This window comes from Schistocerca piceifrons, chromosome X (genome assembly GCF_021461385.2).
Source record: "Schistocerca piceifrons isolate TAMUIC-IGC-003096 chromosome X, iqSchPice1.1, whole genome shotgun sequence".
Lineage (NCBI taxonomy): Eukaryota > Metazoa > Arthropoda > Insecta > Orthoptera > Acrididae > Schistocerca > Schistocerca piceifrons.
The window spans coordinates 813,036,247-813,053,334 of NC_060149.1; the positions used below are offsets into that span (position 1 = coordinate 813,036,247).

A 17,088-nucleotide genomic window follows, 5' to 3' on the forward strand; every position below is an offset into this window, starting at 1 on the left:
ACTAACATGAAAAGGATTACTAACAAGGAATCTATGCGCACCTGGCAGCTAATCATCTTGATCCAGCAGTACCATGTAAGTAACCTGAAGCCTAGGGAGATGCTTGATGCAATAAGCTTTGTTTGTGGCACAGCAAAGAACACATATTAAATGTTATTCAGGTTACAGAGAGCTTGGCTGACAGTAGGGACGAACATGGGATTTGGGCCAGATAATTTCTGTGGGAAGGAGCAGGTCCTAACCCTCAGGAAGATAAAAATCATCATGTAAATTCCTTTATTGTGGTGGTGATGTTTAAGAGGAACTTATGAATCGGCAGAAGTTGCTGTTAAAATTCAGGGCACATCAGTTACATCTGCTAATACAGAGCTTTCCTTCAGCACTTTTGGATGAATCCACAGTATAAAAAACTCATATCAGACAGATGCAAAACTTATCTACCTTTCCTATAAATGGAAGCTGATAAATGGAGCAGTAACACGACATAAGCCTGTTTATCTAAGGAAAAACCCATACTTAACTGTCCAAACGCAGACAAAATGGAAAGGTACCCAGTAGTCGGTGAAAAATCAGATTCAGGAGAATCGGAGGCAGAGTGGGAACATCACGATTTTTCTTCAGCTTATGAAGATAAAGAAACTGATTGACAACAATTTTTTATTTTTTGCAGTAGTATACTATAAATAAAAATACTACCTACACTAGTTACTAAATACACTCATGCTCATAAACTACGGATAATGCTGATACATGGTGAAACAATGCTCTGGTGGGCAGTTTGTGGGTTTAAATCACCTCAGGGTACGACCATGCTGTTCATTTGACCTGTGGTCGTCGCACGGTGGCGCTGGCAGCAGTCCACATACGCAGAGATGTATTGGTGCATGTCAGAGTACGGTTCAGCGAGTAAGTGTGCAGACATTTTTAGATGTGCTAATAGTGACTGTGTGTTGAAAATGGCTCAAAGAACACATATTGATGACGTTATGAGGGGTAGAGTACTTGGGCAACTGGAGGCTGGTCAAACACAGCAGGTCGTAGCACGGGCCCTCCGTGTGCCACAAAGTATGATCTCTAGATTATGTCAACAATTCCGGCAGACAGGAAACGTGTACAGGCACTACAGTACAGGACGTCCATAGTGTACAACACCACAAGAAAACCGATATCTCACCATCAGTGCCCGCAGACGGCCACAGTGTACTGCAGGTAGCCTTGCTCTGGACCTTACCGCAGGCACTAGAACAGCTGTCTCCAGACACACAGTCTACAGACGACTGAACAGACATGGTTTATTCACCTGGAGACCTGCAAGGTGCATTCCACTGACCCCTGGTCACAGGAAACCTGGAGACAGTGGCGTTTTGTAGCACATGTGTTTCAAAACAGTTTTCTCAGCTTATCACTAATACCGTGGACTTACAGATCTGTGTCGTGTATGTTCCCTATGTGCCTATGCTATTAGTGCCAGTTTTGTGTAGTGCCACGTTGTGTGGCACCACATTTTGCAATTATCCTTAGTTTATGAGCATGAGTGTATAAACTATATTTTATTTCAAAAATTACTTTCAAACTGGAGTGTTGTTTTCCTTTTTTTATTATGCACTACCTCAAGAATTTCTCTCATAAAGATGTAAAAAGTTATGTTTACAGTCCAATTTATTTCCCCTAATAACTCTTGCCAACTCCCAAGCAACTTTTTCAATTTGGTTGCCCAACCACTATAGAAGCGGTGTTGCAAAACACCTGTTCGAATACAAAACATCATCTTAAAATTTTTTATAAGTGCTGCTTATCAATTACTATTTAAAATTCATAAATGCCAAGGCATTTTACACCACTAGGCCCCTACAGGAAGACTGATTCTTGATTTCATAATATTTCTGTGATTGCCTGCTGTTCGGTCTCGCGGGACATAAAACATGCTTGCTTGAAATGTAGATTAACTGCTCCGGATTGTGTCGTTAGATTTAGAATTTCTATCTGACTTTGCCATTTTCCTACATGTGTTGTGAACTTTGAACAAACTTAGTTATCTTTCCATGTGATTCAACAACTTTACTATGACGGTGTTTATCTGAAGTGTGTTAAGAACTTACGATCAGAGCTGTTTTCCTATCATTTAGAGCCGAGGCTTAGTATGGCACTTTGCTTTCCTCATTACCAGACAGCTGCATTATTCTTACGGTCTATTCAGAAGACATCACTTGGGTTTTTCCTCCTACTACAATAGTTCAAAATTCTAAAACTGTTTTCTCCTTACAGGGGTTGAAAGATTGTGCTTAATCAATCAAATTTAAATTGTTTCATGATCCCCAAGATTTGATGCTATGAAGCTGAACTATTTCTCTAAATTCAAAACACTGTGTTTATTTGTTTATACACGGGCTATTTACTTGCGTGCTGCCTACAGCTGACACTTCACTTCAGTCTGTCTACTTACATGTACTCACAGGAACACGACACCTTTCTCCAAATACAAGCAAACGTTTACACGTACCCACAAGTGCACACACACCTACCTTGAAAAAATCTGGCATCCACATTGGTAATACTACTGCTTCCTCTAATAACCTTTTCGCTTCAGCAAGATCTGCGATATCATCCCAATGGATATTAGGATTTTTCTGCAAAATATCATGCTCTGAAAGAACAGTTAATTACAGATAAAGTCCAGTTGCACAGTGGAAACTAAGAATAAGTAATTATACATTTCTTTTACAGATCATACCAAGCATTTCCACAAGATCTCTATCATAACCACTACTTTCAAACTTCCTTTCTTCTTCTACTGGTGCTTCCTTCTCATTATCACCCTTTTCCTGTAACAAAAATAAATTTCTTTGATTATATGTGAAACAAACAATCAATGAATACCATATCTACACATAACACATACCTTATTTTCGATTTTCTTTTCGTCCTTCTTCCCCACTTTCGTTTTTTCATCTTTTTTCACACCTTTAGTATCAGGTTTTCTTGACAAAGTACTACTACTGCCAGTATTAATATTAGCTTTGCTACTTCGTGCTGTAGGTCGGCCAGTGTCTTTCTTTGCATTTCTGATATTTTTTGTTGACTGTGGCATTCTGAAAATTATTTTGGATATTATGTAAGGATGAATTTTGCTGTATTTATTCTCTAGAAAATGTAGACTGTTTATCATACATATTTCATTTCTGTAAAAGGCATATAAATACCTTTAGAAAAGACTTCCTAACACTTAAATTTATATTTGACTACCTTGCTTACTGTCACTACTTCTGTAGCATTATAGCCGTTGGTGAGCCTTGGATCCATCAGATATTTTCCTCCACGAGTCTCAGCTTTTTTTTTTTCATTCCCGGACACCCATGTTGGTGAAATGATCTAACACATCATCAATCCACCCTTTTCTAGGACTCCCTTTCTGTCTAGCAGCATGTATCATAGCTTCTATTATTTTCTTTTGTATCCTGTGCTCTGCCATTCTCTCCACATGTTCTCTAGCCATCATATTAATTGTGATTTAACAAATTTGACAATATCTCTTCCTTGTATTAATGCCTAAAGCTATGGGGTATAGCGTATCCTTCAGCCTTCTTCCTCCTTTATTGCGCCATATATTTTATTTAGTACTTTTCACTAAAAGGTTCTTAGAATGTTTGTGTAGTCTCTTGCCAGCATCAGCATTTCTGACCCATATGTGACGACTGATTGAACGAGGGAGTTATATAAGGGGCATTCGAATGAAACTCTGTCACTAGTGTAAAGTAATGGTAACGATTTTATTAACTCAAAAATGTAGTTATACACAGTACACATACTCAAAAATAGTCACCAAAACTGTTGGCACATTTATCCCATAGCAACACTAGCCGGTTGATTCCATTACTGAAGAAGCTGTCAGATCCAGGCCTTGACCCAGTCACACTCTTAGTTGTCCGTTGCGAATCTATGTCCGCGAATAATTTGTTTTAGAGATCCAAACATATCAAAGTCACACAGTGAAAGGTCGGGACTGTACGGTGGATGTTCCAGCATTTCCCACCGAAACTGCTGCAATGTCGTCTTCACTGCATTGGCCGTGTTTGGGAGGGCATTATCATGCAGGAGGATAATGCCATTGGAAAACATGCCTTGGTGTTTTGACTTGATGGCTCATCTAAGGTTCTGTAAAGTGGCTTGATAACACTGGGCACTGATGGTGGTTCCCCGTCCCAGGAACTCGACAAGCAGTGGGCCCTTGTGGTCAAAATAGAAGGATGGTTGGTTGGTTGTATGGGGAAGGAGACCAGACAGCGAGGTCTTCGGTCTCATCGGATTAGGGAAGGTTGGGGAAGGAAGTCGGCCGTGCCCTTTCACAAGAACCATCCCGGCATTTGCCTGGAGCGATTTAGGGAAATCACGGAAAACCTAAATCAGGATGGCCGGACGCGGGATTGAACCGTTGTCCTCCCGAACGCGAGTCCAGTGTGCTAGCCACTGCGCCACCTCGCTCGGTCAAAATAGAAGGACATCGTGACCTTACCAGAACTGGTGTGCACGGCGGTGGTGAAGAATTTCCACTGCTTGCTCTGATGCTTGCCTTCCAGTTCAAAATGGTGACACCATGTTTCATCAACTGTGACAATACGCAACAGAAAGCCGTATTCCTCCTCATGGTAACACTGCAGATGACTCAAAGACAGCACCATTTGAGCACTGCGCTGTTCAGTGGCCAGTTGGGGGGAACCCACTGCGCACAAATTTTTCAGAAGTTCAAGTGTTGATGCATTATGGTGTAGGCGGTGCCCATTATAATACCCAGTAACCGATGGATCTCGTCCACAGTGATTCTGCAATTGTTCAAGACTAAAGCATTCACCTTTGCAATCATCTCTAGCGTGAAGACACGATGAGCGTGTCCAGGACGAGCATCATCTTCCAGTGACTTGCACCCCTCAAGGAATAGTTTGCGCCATTCCACAACACTTGAATGACTCAGACTGTACTCACCGTACACAGCCTTCATCCGTCGATACATTTCACGGCCTCCAACTCACCGTACACAGCCCTCATCCGTCGATACATTTCACGGCCTCCAACTCCCTCTGCTGCCAAAAATCAAATCAATCCTTACTGTTCCCACTTACTCGCCTACATGTTCGGTAGTGGACGATAACTTGTGTGACCATCTTCTCTTCAGCGTGAAACCACACGGGTGTTATGCAACATCAAACAGTGCGCATGCATCAGTCTCTCTGCCAATAGATGGCGCCACCATATCCACAGTTACGTGGTGCCACCTTACATCTAAGGCAAAGGTAGATGCACTAACCAGGTTTAAATTTGAATGAATCTCATATATTGGGAGTTTTGTTATTCTTTTAACAAGGCTGTTTCTGAAGAGTTGTACATTTGCAAAGTAAGCTCTGTCCCCTACTTGTATTCTTTCCCTTATAGCCTTTCCAGTGCTGTTATTTGATATTAAGGCTCCCAAGTAACTAAAAGAGGACACTACTTTGAAACATTTCCCAGTTATATTTAGAGCTTTTGGGAAATATGTAAACATAGCAATATTTCTGAATAGAGACCATCACCTGCTGTCATCATATGTTGTGTGTTGGTAGGTGACATACCACTGTAAACTATAATCAAACTTTCCCTACTAAGAGGGAAATTGCAACCCTTTTCCCATATAGACCTGAGTACTTCCAAAACTTTAGCAATACTACTGTAATTTCCCATCTATTTTATCCCTGATACATTTACATGTTACTAGCAGGTTGTTGTTGTGGTCTTCAGTCTGAAGCCTGGTTTGATGCAGCTCTTCCTGTCAGTCTATCCTGTGCAAGCCTCTTCATCTCTGAATAACTTCTGCATTCAACATCCATTTGGACTTGCTGACTGTGTTCAAGGCTTTGTCTCCCTCAACAATTTTTAACCTCCATACTTTCTTTCATTATCAAATTTACAATTTCTTAATGTCTCAGGATTAACTGAACCTTTCTTATAGTCAAGCTGTGCCACGGGTTTCTTTTTTTCTCAGTTTCAGTCAGCCGCTCCTCATTAGTTATTTGATCTACCTACCTAATTTTCAACATTCTTCTGTAGCACCTCATTTCAAAATTTCTCCTTATCTGAACTGCTTATCATCAACATTTCACTTCTGTATGAGGATATATTCCATACAAATACCTCCTGAGAGGCCCTCCTAACACTTCAATTTACATTTGACTAGCTTACTCCTGTCAATGATCATAACAAAACTACTGATCTGTGAGCACAGCTATGGGTAACAGCTAGCAATCTATACATACTCCCCTGATTTGTGATCACAGCCACGGGTAACAGCTGGTCACCTTTACATACTCCCCAAGTCACCGACCTCCATGCCTGCATCATTACTGCACCCTCTTAGGGGTTGATTTTTTTTCTTTCCATTTTTCTAGTACCCTATGTTCTTCCTCAGGGTTCAAATGTCATAAAAATCAGTTAAGCAGCTTGCTTGTGATAACATAACAGGCATAGTTATTTTCACATTTATAATATTAATATGTGATGTCAAAAAACTTCCATTTTTCAGAAATGCTTTTCTAGGTGTCACCATCGGAATTTTATATGCACCCTACTTCAAACATCATCAGTTATTTTGACACCCAAACTCTGATTACTTTCTTTATCACATTTTGTAATCTATTTATCTATAATATACAATCATAAAGAGTGAAATACTAATGGACCTAATGCAACACCTCTATCCCTACTGGCACACCTGTTGGCACCAGCCGTGAATACCACTCAAAGTTGTAGACGAACTGTTCTCTACACTACAGCCTTTCGCCAAAGGTTGGGGCCTTACAAGGTTAGTAGGAAAGTCTCTGTGGTGTATGGAATAGATTGGAAAAAGCCTTATGAAGCTTTCAGTTAATCCATGAAGTACACCCTGATAGTTTGGCCATGGCCTGCAGACAAAAGCAGATACGCTAATTCTATTCTCAGTGCAGAACACAGTTAATCAACACATGACTATTTGCCAAGTTCAGCCACTCACAAGCAGATAAATGATTGTGGCAAATGACCACACTTAAAGAACAGTAAATCACACCAATTTTAATAACATTACTCTTCTTCTAGTTTTAGGGCTTACACAAGTGCGCAACAAGAGCACATTTCCATCTAGGTAGAATGCTAAAACTAGAAGAACACAATCCCCAAATTTAGTAAGTTTCTCTAGTTTCTATCTAAGTGCCAACTGTTGACTATTCATTTTTTGTTTCTTATTTCCATTACCAAAACAATCACATATTACTATTAGTTAAGATGTAGCAAACTTGTCCCTGAGAGAAAAGAAATTTGTACGAAACATACCATGCTATTCACCAATTACATTTATGTTTTTGTTAACACATAAATGTAATTGGTGAATAGCATGGTATGTTTCGTACAAATTTCTTTTCTCTCAGGGACAAGTTTGCCACATCTTAACTAGTAGTAATATGTGATTGTTTTGGTAATGGAAATAAGAAACCAAAAATGAACAGTCAACAGTTGGCACTTAGATAGAAACTAGAGAAACTTACTAAATTTAGGGATTGTGTTCTTCTAGTTTTAGCATTCTACCTAGATGGAAATGTGCTGAATATTAAAAACTTTAAAATTTTATTGTTCTGCAAAAGACTACATAAAAAAATTACTTCAAGGTGTATTTTGGGCCACGGGACAATAACAAGCAAATTAGTGATTTGTACGCAATCTTTAGATGACACAAACGTGCAGTACACACTTTAAGAGTAAGTTTCTATTGTGAAAACATACTGGAAGACAGACTCATTTGTTACAGCACAATGGGCATTCTGGAATGAATTCAATGTGTGTGTGATGTTCCAACAAAGGCAACAATTTTGTCAGTTGCAAGGAAATTGGAGACAACTGGTGTACTAAACAGTGACGGGGGAAAACATATACCATCACTGAGTGCAGAGGTTATTGATAATGCTTGACAATGCTTGGAGAACTCTCAAGGAAATCATTGCATCGACTAAGCCAGGAGACTGGCATTTTGTATGGCACATGCCAGAGAGCTGTGAGGAAATTGGCACTGTGACCATACAGATTGTCCATGATGGAAGCACTGCAATAAACAGACACTGAGTTAAAAAAAAAAATCCTTGTCCAGACATTTCCTCCATAACCTAGTTTCCATTTGAGGTATGGTTCTATAGGTCCGGTTACATCAACACACAAAACAGCACATTCTGCACTGGTGTAAACCCCCAATATCATCCACAAAACACCACTGCATGATGAAAAGGTTGGAGTGTGGTGTATGGTGGCAGCTTCCAGGATTGTTGTTGGCTCCATTTTCTCTGATACAACTGTAGACACTACAGTTTATATGAGCATCTTCAATACATTTGTGGACCAGCTGGATGTCGTCAATCTTTGGTAGGTTATTTCCAATGAGATGGAACACTGTGTCACAACTCTAATTCTTTCATGCAACTTGTTACCAGTTTCTTTGGTGACTGAATGGTCTCATAAAATTGTGGCCCCCATGACCTACCCCCTCCTCCCTCCCCTCCCTCTCAGATTTTTTCTTGTGAGGGGGTATCTTGAAAGCCGAGTGTACAAGAATAGACCATGGACAACTGGACAACTCCATGAGGCCACTACATATGAAATAAGCAACACTGGTAAAGACAGAAAGTCATAGAATATGGTGAAGCTAGTACAGTTGTGCATTGATGCTGGCGGAGGGCACTTCCAACATTTGCTGTGAGGACTATGTATGTTTGTATGTATTATATGTAGTCTCCCATTTATGTAGTATCATTTCCCTGAATTACAAATGTGCCCCATCATTGGTTTAAGTGTTGTGACTCATTAAAATAGTTTAGGTTTATATGGATCACACAATATTCGAAAATAAAAGAAAATCTACCACCATTCAATGCAGGTAATTTTATGCACATTTTGGCCATTTAACTTACTGTGTGAAAGACCAAGCAAAAACTGTACCTGAAACACTCACTGAAATGTTAAGATTTAGAATTAACTCAGATCTCTTGTCAGAGGACCATTTCGTCCCGTACCTTTCTGTACTCTAGGAGATATTCATCATGCAGAGTGGGTGGTGAAAAGTATTTGTTGCTTGAACATTTTTATGTTTGTGATAAATCTGAATTATGTTCACAAGAAGAGAATGCAATTTGTGTTTTGTCTTCTCTCTTTATATTTAACTCCTCCTAAAGCCCCAATGCACCTTCTGAATACAAAAAAATGTATTTAGAATTCATTATTATTTCAACATTTTATAAATATAAGGTTGAATAACACCTGACGGCTTCTGAATTGAAAACAAAAAAAAATGAGTACTTCATTAAATAATGAGGCATAAACATCAGATGAAAATATTAAAATGACTGAAGCAGACCTGAACAAAAGAGTTTGTTTCTAATTAAAATAACATTTTTTTTCAGATTTGATTTGAGTGTCACATTCTTTAAGACAGATTTCATCAACACTTACAACAGATCAAGATGGAATCTTTCCATCTCCACCTACTGCAATCCTAATAACAATAATTATATTTTTTTCTTAATTTTCATCTAACTCTTGGTATCCACATCATATACATGTCAAAATCTGTTTAGATATAGTTCATGCCCTATTTCACATATATTCATATGATAATTTTCAATACAGTGATTACAATGATGCATTTGTTTTTCTCTGGAGTAAGAGTAATTAATAACTGAAATTATTACCATAGCAGATAATTGTATACTTTGACTGAGCTAATAAGTAATTTTGGAAATACTGACACCTACTATTAGAAAGTTAAGACTCCAGACTTCGTTTAACATGTTGTAATTTTTCTGAAACTAATCAATTTAAAACAATTAGTACTGAAGATTGCATTCACTTACAATTACTGTTGCCTTTTGTGTCATTATACCTAATTAGTTTCTAACTTTACCATTATACTCTCACTGCCCAAACTTTTCTCAACCAAATGACTCTCTTCATTAACCAATTAAGTCACTAATTAAGAATTTGCATCATTTATCATAATTTCAAATATGTCACCTGTACTCATAAATAGGTAATTCCTTGTGTACACATACAAAATAGTACTGCATTCTTTTGTACTTTAACTGACCATTCATTACGTAAACCAACTTATTTCATGAACATACAGTTCATTCACTTTATTGAACTTCAACCATACGATTTTATAAATAAATACGTAGCTTCCAAAATTTAAAAATATTCATATGCAAGTCTAAATAGCCTACACCACCCAAAACTTTTCAGTCCTGGGCATGTTCAGACATGACTAACACCCTGGGACAATGTACACTCACATTCTTACAATCAACATGTTTGTGGTTACTTGTACTATCTTTTAACTTCTTTGAGTCAATCAGTGGATAACATTTATTCAGATCACATATCTTTGTGTCAACATTATGAATGTCTGTGTAATGGTGCCATATATTTGGAAATCTGTTGTGTTAAGTATGTACACAGAAGCCAGTGTTGTGGCATTTTTCTGCCAGAACTATGTTATAAATGTGGACAGTGAATTGTCATACTGATAATTTGGATATTGGAAGTGTGTGCCTGTGATAACATCTTATGTTATGGCTGCAAATGGTCACAGTATCATCAAATGTGACAATAAATGTTGGACAAGTCAAATCAATCAAAGGTTATGTTGTGTATGTTACTGGAGAAATTACCATAAAGCCAGTTTCAGCAATTTAATGTTCTTCCAACAATGAGATGCTGAATGCAAACAAGAAATCACAGGGAGGTACCTTCCACACTATGTATAATTCTTAAACTGAGAGCTGTAAATGATCGGGTTGAAAGCTGTCAACCTAATGGAGAAATACAATAAATAATTTAAATAAATAATAAAAAAATGAGAAACAGTAAGTGCTTCACATTGTATCTGAGTATCATTAGAAGTTTCTATGACACAGAAACATATCGTCAAAGATTTTTTTAAAAGTGTGATTTTATTGTATTAGCCTCAAACATTTTACACACTCGACTTATAGATTTCATTATTAAAGTTAATACAGCAATATTAATAACGAGTTGAAAGAAATGAAGTTGTTGATTAATTAGTTACTTCTGCACACTAGTCTTTTGAGATAAAACTAAATATTGTTTAATGTGATTTTTCGTTTCCTATCACCCAACCATCACCTTTCATATTTGAGCCAGAACTGCACATAAACAATTTTTCTATGCAGCAGTCCCAAACTATGGGTTCTACAAAGTAAAAAATCAAACTTGAAAAATAAGAGGCACCCCAATGCACACTTTAGGAAATACAAATCTATGAAAGATGAAAAATCACTCTGGTCAGACAGGTTTCCCATGCTAAATGCGTTACAAGTAAGGTAAAAAGTCTGCCATATAAGAGATAGAAATTTTAGTTTAATATGAAACTCTACACAAACACACTCACAGACAATATGTAAAAAGTAAGGATCTACCAACGTCAAACACTATTAAAAATGAACATTCTCTGAAGTAAGACCTGTAATGTCAAAACAGTCACATTTATCAACTACCAGATAGATAAGATGCTTTAATTAATGAAAACCATAATGCCTTACTTATGCTCAACAGGAGTTGGTGATGGCCACACATCAGGATCTCTTGGTGGTGGTGGTGGCCACACATCAGGATCCTTTCTCAAGGAAAGTGGCCAGTTTCGTCCATCATCGGAAGTAGAGCGCAACAGATATGGTTCTGATTCATTGGCAGAAAGCATATCCTGGAGATAGCGTGGTCTAATAGCTAGAACATAAACAAACTTATGTTGATTTCTAGACATGATAGTAGTAAATGAAAGTACCGTATTTCCAGATTTAGCATAATACAACACTATAGCTGCCTGCTTGGAAAATAAATTTTTAATTCTTGTATTTCCAATTTTTTAAAGTAATTCCTTGACATCCAGCTGTAGTGCTGTAGGAGACTAATGAGAAATTGAAACTGGTAATCAAAATTTTATGTAAAAGCCGGCATCTTTCCAAACACAAGTATGCGTCTTTGCTTTTCTGTGTTCTAGATTCTGCCACCCACATGACTCCCAATCCATTTAGGACAAGAATGATACTATATCATGACTTTTCATGTTTGCAGACAAATTTGAACATATACCTGTGATTGTCAAGTTTATTGAAGTTTTAAGAACACTGTTGTCTGCTGTAGTTGTCAATGATAGTATCTTTCCCATACACAAGTTTGTGGTGGGTCTTTACATTCTTTTGCTTTGTATGGCATGATTCCTTGTTATCCAGTAATACTTAGTATGGCCCAATCTTTCTATCCATAATTTTCTGGATTTGTTATCACCATGTGAAATACTGGTACTAACAAGATGAACTGCAATTAAACCTTCAAATTGTGATTCCACTGTGTCTCACAACAGATATGATCTACTCTTTAAAAGAGATGACAACAACAACAACAACAACAACAACAACAACCAATATCTGGATGGTGTATGACTGCTGAATGGGACTGCAAGTATGCCAATTCCTGGGCAATGGCAAAAAAAAAAAACAATCTTCATGAAAATATCAATCCTGTCAACAAGGAGAAGTGACCAAGGGACTTCCACAAGTTCATGGAAACCACCTCACTAAGTGCAATGAGAGTGGGTGGGTAGAGAGGAGCAAGACATTGCTGATAGTCTACAAACTAAGCACATGCAAGTAATGTGATAAGGTATAGTATCATCCTCATTACAGGGCGAGTTGGCTTCTAATACAGATGCATGTCAGTCCAGTTAAAAGTACTTTTATGTACTTTTATACATACAGGACTCCCTGTCCTATGAACTCTAAGATTTTCATGTGCAACCTAAATACATTCAAGCATTAAGTGAAAGAAGTTATCCATTTGAGAGATCTCTCTTTCACTGTCTCTCTGCACCATGACTACGATAATTTTCATTTCCATAGATAATGCCTGAGTTATGAACTGTCCTTAGCCTTAATTTTACACCCAACAGTTTGGCCTACCAAAGGGAACACACAGAAGGTACAGCCACAAGCACACTGGTATCATCTATTTCTGAAAGCCTTCTAATCACCAACACCAAACAATTTTTTTCGTTGTTAATCTAAAACAAATATCACACCCACTTAATTAAAATTCAACTGATCTAGATAACTGCTTTATCCCCATGTCATTTCATACAAACAAAGGGTCAGTGGGCAGGCTTTGCACCCTCTTCAGAGTGCTAAGTTCCAGCTCTGTGTATAGAAAGTATGTAATTTTCTTTGTTACTTACAATTCCCCTGTATAACAGATATAAGATTACTTCTTTCCTTGCACAGGTAAAACAAATTCAGATTTTAATGTACAAGCATTATCATCTTAATCAGAAGTAAGATGTAAACAGTATCACAGTCAGTAAAGCTAGCAGCATTTTCAACAAACATATCCTTATTCCAGCAAAAGGTGAATAGCTGAACATAAATGAAAAACTAAAATGTATAACAGTACACCAAACACAATTTACTTGGTAAGACAATTACATAAAGATGATAACACAAATTAATTAAGTTGCTGACTTTTGGCATAGATTATGTAACTTACAAAGTGGGTGGTCACCCTGTGTCCCATATTTGATGAGTGTCAGTATTTTATCCAGGCTCTTGATATAGTCATATTCAGCAATAATTTCAAGCTCATGCTGCAACAATGGTTTGGTCATTAAAAATATTTGTTTCTCATTAATAGTTTTAAATTTACACATGTGGGAAATAAAATCAACTGAAAATTATTTGCATTAACAACTACAACAACAATAATTTGTCCATAATTACTTACAGTTCAGCATATCATTATTTTTGTAAATTCTAAACAATATCATGTCATAAATATAATGAATATATATGAAGAGTAGCACAAGAGATACTATTATATTGGTGCAAGCTATGAGGCACGCAGTGTGCCATACCGGTTCCTATAGCCGGCTGGTGTGCTGTGCATATTCATCATACTTTTTTTATATTCTCTTTCACAAGCACAACTGTCTTAAGAATATATAAAGAGCACAGAGTCAGTAAATTTTACTTGATGAAACAGTACCTACAACACTTGTTTGCTTGTATTAGCAATTATTCTAATTGCTCTCTTTTTATGCCTGCGTATCCTATACAAGTTGCCTACAGGTGCCCCCACCTCAAATATTCAATCCTACACTGCAAATACGAATTGTTGAATTCAGAATAGAGCTGTCTGATAACAGGAGGTGTTGTTATATTTATGAGGTACTTTAATTAGTAAATGTTGTAGATAATCATTTTACAGATGTAGCTGGGAGTCTGATACACAACACAATATACCTGGAAAATTAGATGAAACTGTGCCAATAGATTTCTATGACTGATGAGAAATTTCACCCAGGAAAATTAGATGAAACTGTGCCAATAGATTTCTATGACTGATGAGAAATTTCACCCAGTCTTGGAAGCTGTGGAGCTTTTTGCAAAATTACATTGGAGAAATTAGAATGGGCATATTTTGTGAGAACCATCAAATTAATTTATTTTGACACACATTGTGCCTCAATTATGTCAGATACTACTGAAATGACTCCAACAAAATAATAGAATCAGACAAATTTGGATCACTGTTGCAGACAACCTTCCAATCCAATAAACTTAATCATGCAGAAGCTCCTATGTTTGTTGGTAGGAAAAGTGCTGTACTTCAAAAATAGTCACGAACATTCTAGCACATGACAGTGTAAGTGCACCACCTTGTGCAGCACTGTTTGGGTGGGACGCAGAGAGCACCTCCAATGATTGTATAAAGCTCTCACTGTGTTTCAAGACATCACATGAATAGCTGCTCCAAACAGCATTCGAAAAAGAAAGAGAAGCCACAACAAGAGAGTAAAATCCAGTTTACATTGAAAATGTGTGGATACTAGAAATACCATTTCAAGTAGGTGAAAAATTACTACATCAAAAAATTCCATAAATACTACACTGGCCCCTTTAAGATTATGAAGATAGTGCCATCAAAAGACAATCTCAGACAAATACCACTGCTCCTACCTCTCAAATTTCACAGAAGTTCTGCTGCATACCTTGAGGGAGTAGCAGTTTTGGAAGAATGTATATTGTAAGGTAGGAGAAGAGGTACTTGCTGAAGTGTAGGTCTGAGTGTGGGTTGCAAGTTGAGATTGGATACTCACTCAGTGGAGCACTTGGCCATGAAAGGCAAAGGTCTCAGGTTTGTGTTATGGTCCTGCACATGGGTTAAATCTGTTAAGAAGTTTCAAATACCTTGGTCTTCAGCAACTTAGAAATAAATCAGTGTCACATCTAACAGAATATAAAAATGAGATTTAAGTGTTTCACAAAAGCAGCAGCATACATCATCACCAGTATTAGCACTATAGTTGATGCTCTGAACTAATGACGGTCAGTTTCAATAGTTAAAGTATAAGTGACCGAGTGAAGTTAGCATCAGTGATTAGGTTAATTGTGTTACATTTCATGTTTATAGAGACACTGCATGTTTCTTTTGTGAACAGCATTAAGTGGCGTTCTCATGCTCATGCAAATAAATTTGTGTTTATGTGACATGCATTTCTTTGTAGTACATGTGAAGGACACAGCCATCACCTTGACCTCCTCAGACGGGGGCCCTCTCAAAGGCCAGCATGAAAATGCCAGTGTCTACACAACTGTCATTAGGGCCTCTGAACACATCCGACGATATGAACACCATGTTATTCCAACCAGCCCTAAGTTGAACATCAGACTGGAGGAGAAGATACCTATGGAAAATTGCATCCTGTGTCATACTGAAAGACTTGTGAGGAGTGATATTCACTTGTATGTCTCCTAAGTGGTCACAGGGACAGAAGGAGCCGACCAACTGGCAGAAGTTGTCTTTATTAGGAGGAAGCCAGATCTCATCTTGCTTAATGACTCAACTTCACCGAAATTGTCCTCAACATGTACTATGGAGGGGGGGGGGGGGGGGAGAGGGGATTTTGGTGGCAGTAAAGTCTGATGCAGATCAGTAACTGCAGTAAGGGTTTCACCCCAAGTTGGTGGGCCTGGCCCTCCTGCCATGGGGTAGCCAAGGGGGGAAAGGCCAGGGGAGGCAGAAACAAAAACTGAGACAAAACTATTCCTAGAAAGAGACACAGCCACAGGAGAGAGTCCAGACAGTTTAATACATTTCATGTGTCAAACGTCCACCCTGGTAACCCTCACTCTGATTAGGGGCTTGTCTCGTGGATGCCAACCAGCCACAGCAATGGCTGCCTGGAATGATGGTTGTTGCTGGGAGTTCCGATGCCCCAAATAGGTAAGCAGTCACTCTGAGCCTATCACGAGGCATTCACAGTGCAGGTACCAGCAGTATGATCCCTGTCATGTCAGGGTGCTCAGCTAGACAAATGCAGCTCCACCACATGGACGGGAGAGGGAGTGCACTAAAATGAGTAGGGGAAGCATCATTAATAAGGCACAGTTGTGGTCTGCAAGAGACTGGTCAATGACTAGACATAAAAGTAATGCTCCACAAAGGGCGAGGGGCATTAAAATCCCCAAGGAGGAGGAACAGTTGGGTTCGTTGCTGAAGGATGGCAGAAGATGTAGGTGGCCTGTCAGGAGGGAGACTGTGACCACAGAGTCCAAGTGGACCTGGATGGCAACTGCTTCCAATGTCATACAAAGTGGGATCCAAATACTAACAAATGGCCACAGAAGAATGGCCAGATTTTTGGAGCTTGATTCGCAAAGCTTCTGCCCTGATACCACCCACTCTGATCAGGGCCTCTCCTCATGGGTGCCATGCAGCCCCAGCATGGGCTGTCTGGCATGGCGGTCATTGCCAGAAGTTCTGACACTCCAGAATGACAAGAAACCATTCCTAGGCATACATGGGGAGGCAACAGCACAGGTATCAGAAGTGTGATCCCAGTGTTGTCAGGGGGCTCAGCCAGGTGGGTACATAACATCCCCACAACACAGATACTCATGCTGGTGACCTAGTAGGGCAGAGAGGGAGGGGGGGAGGGCTAGGGTGGGGAAGGAAGAGGGGAATGAAGGGGGAGTGGAA

At 38.7% G+C, this 17,088-nt stretch overlaps 1 protein-coding gene across 1 annotated transcript in view; it reads right to left on the reverse strand.

Annotated features, from left to right (window-relative positions):
* Window positions 1-17,088, reverse strand: part of LOC124721646 (katanin p60 ATPase-containing subunit A-like 1) — a 116,501-nt gene that overhangs the window by 64,393 nt on the left and 35,020 nt on the right. The window contains exons 3-7 of the mRNA XM_047246709.1: window positions 13,597-13,693; window positions 11,601-11,784; window positions 2,900-3,089; window positions 2,732-2,822; window positions 2,523-2,644 (exon numbers count right to left, since the gene is read on the reverse strand). Coding sequence (XP_047102665.1) covers window positions 2,523-2,644; window positions 2,732-2,822; window positions 2,900-3,089; window positions 11,601-11,784; window positions 13,597-13,693 — 684 coding nt within the window. The remainder of the gene's footprint in view (window positions 1-2,522; window positions 2,645-2,731; window positions 2,823-2,899; window positions 3,090-11,600; window positions 11,785-13,596; window positions 13,694-17,088) is intronic.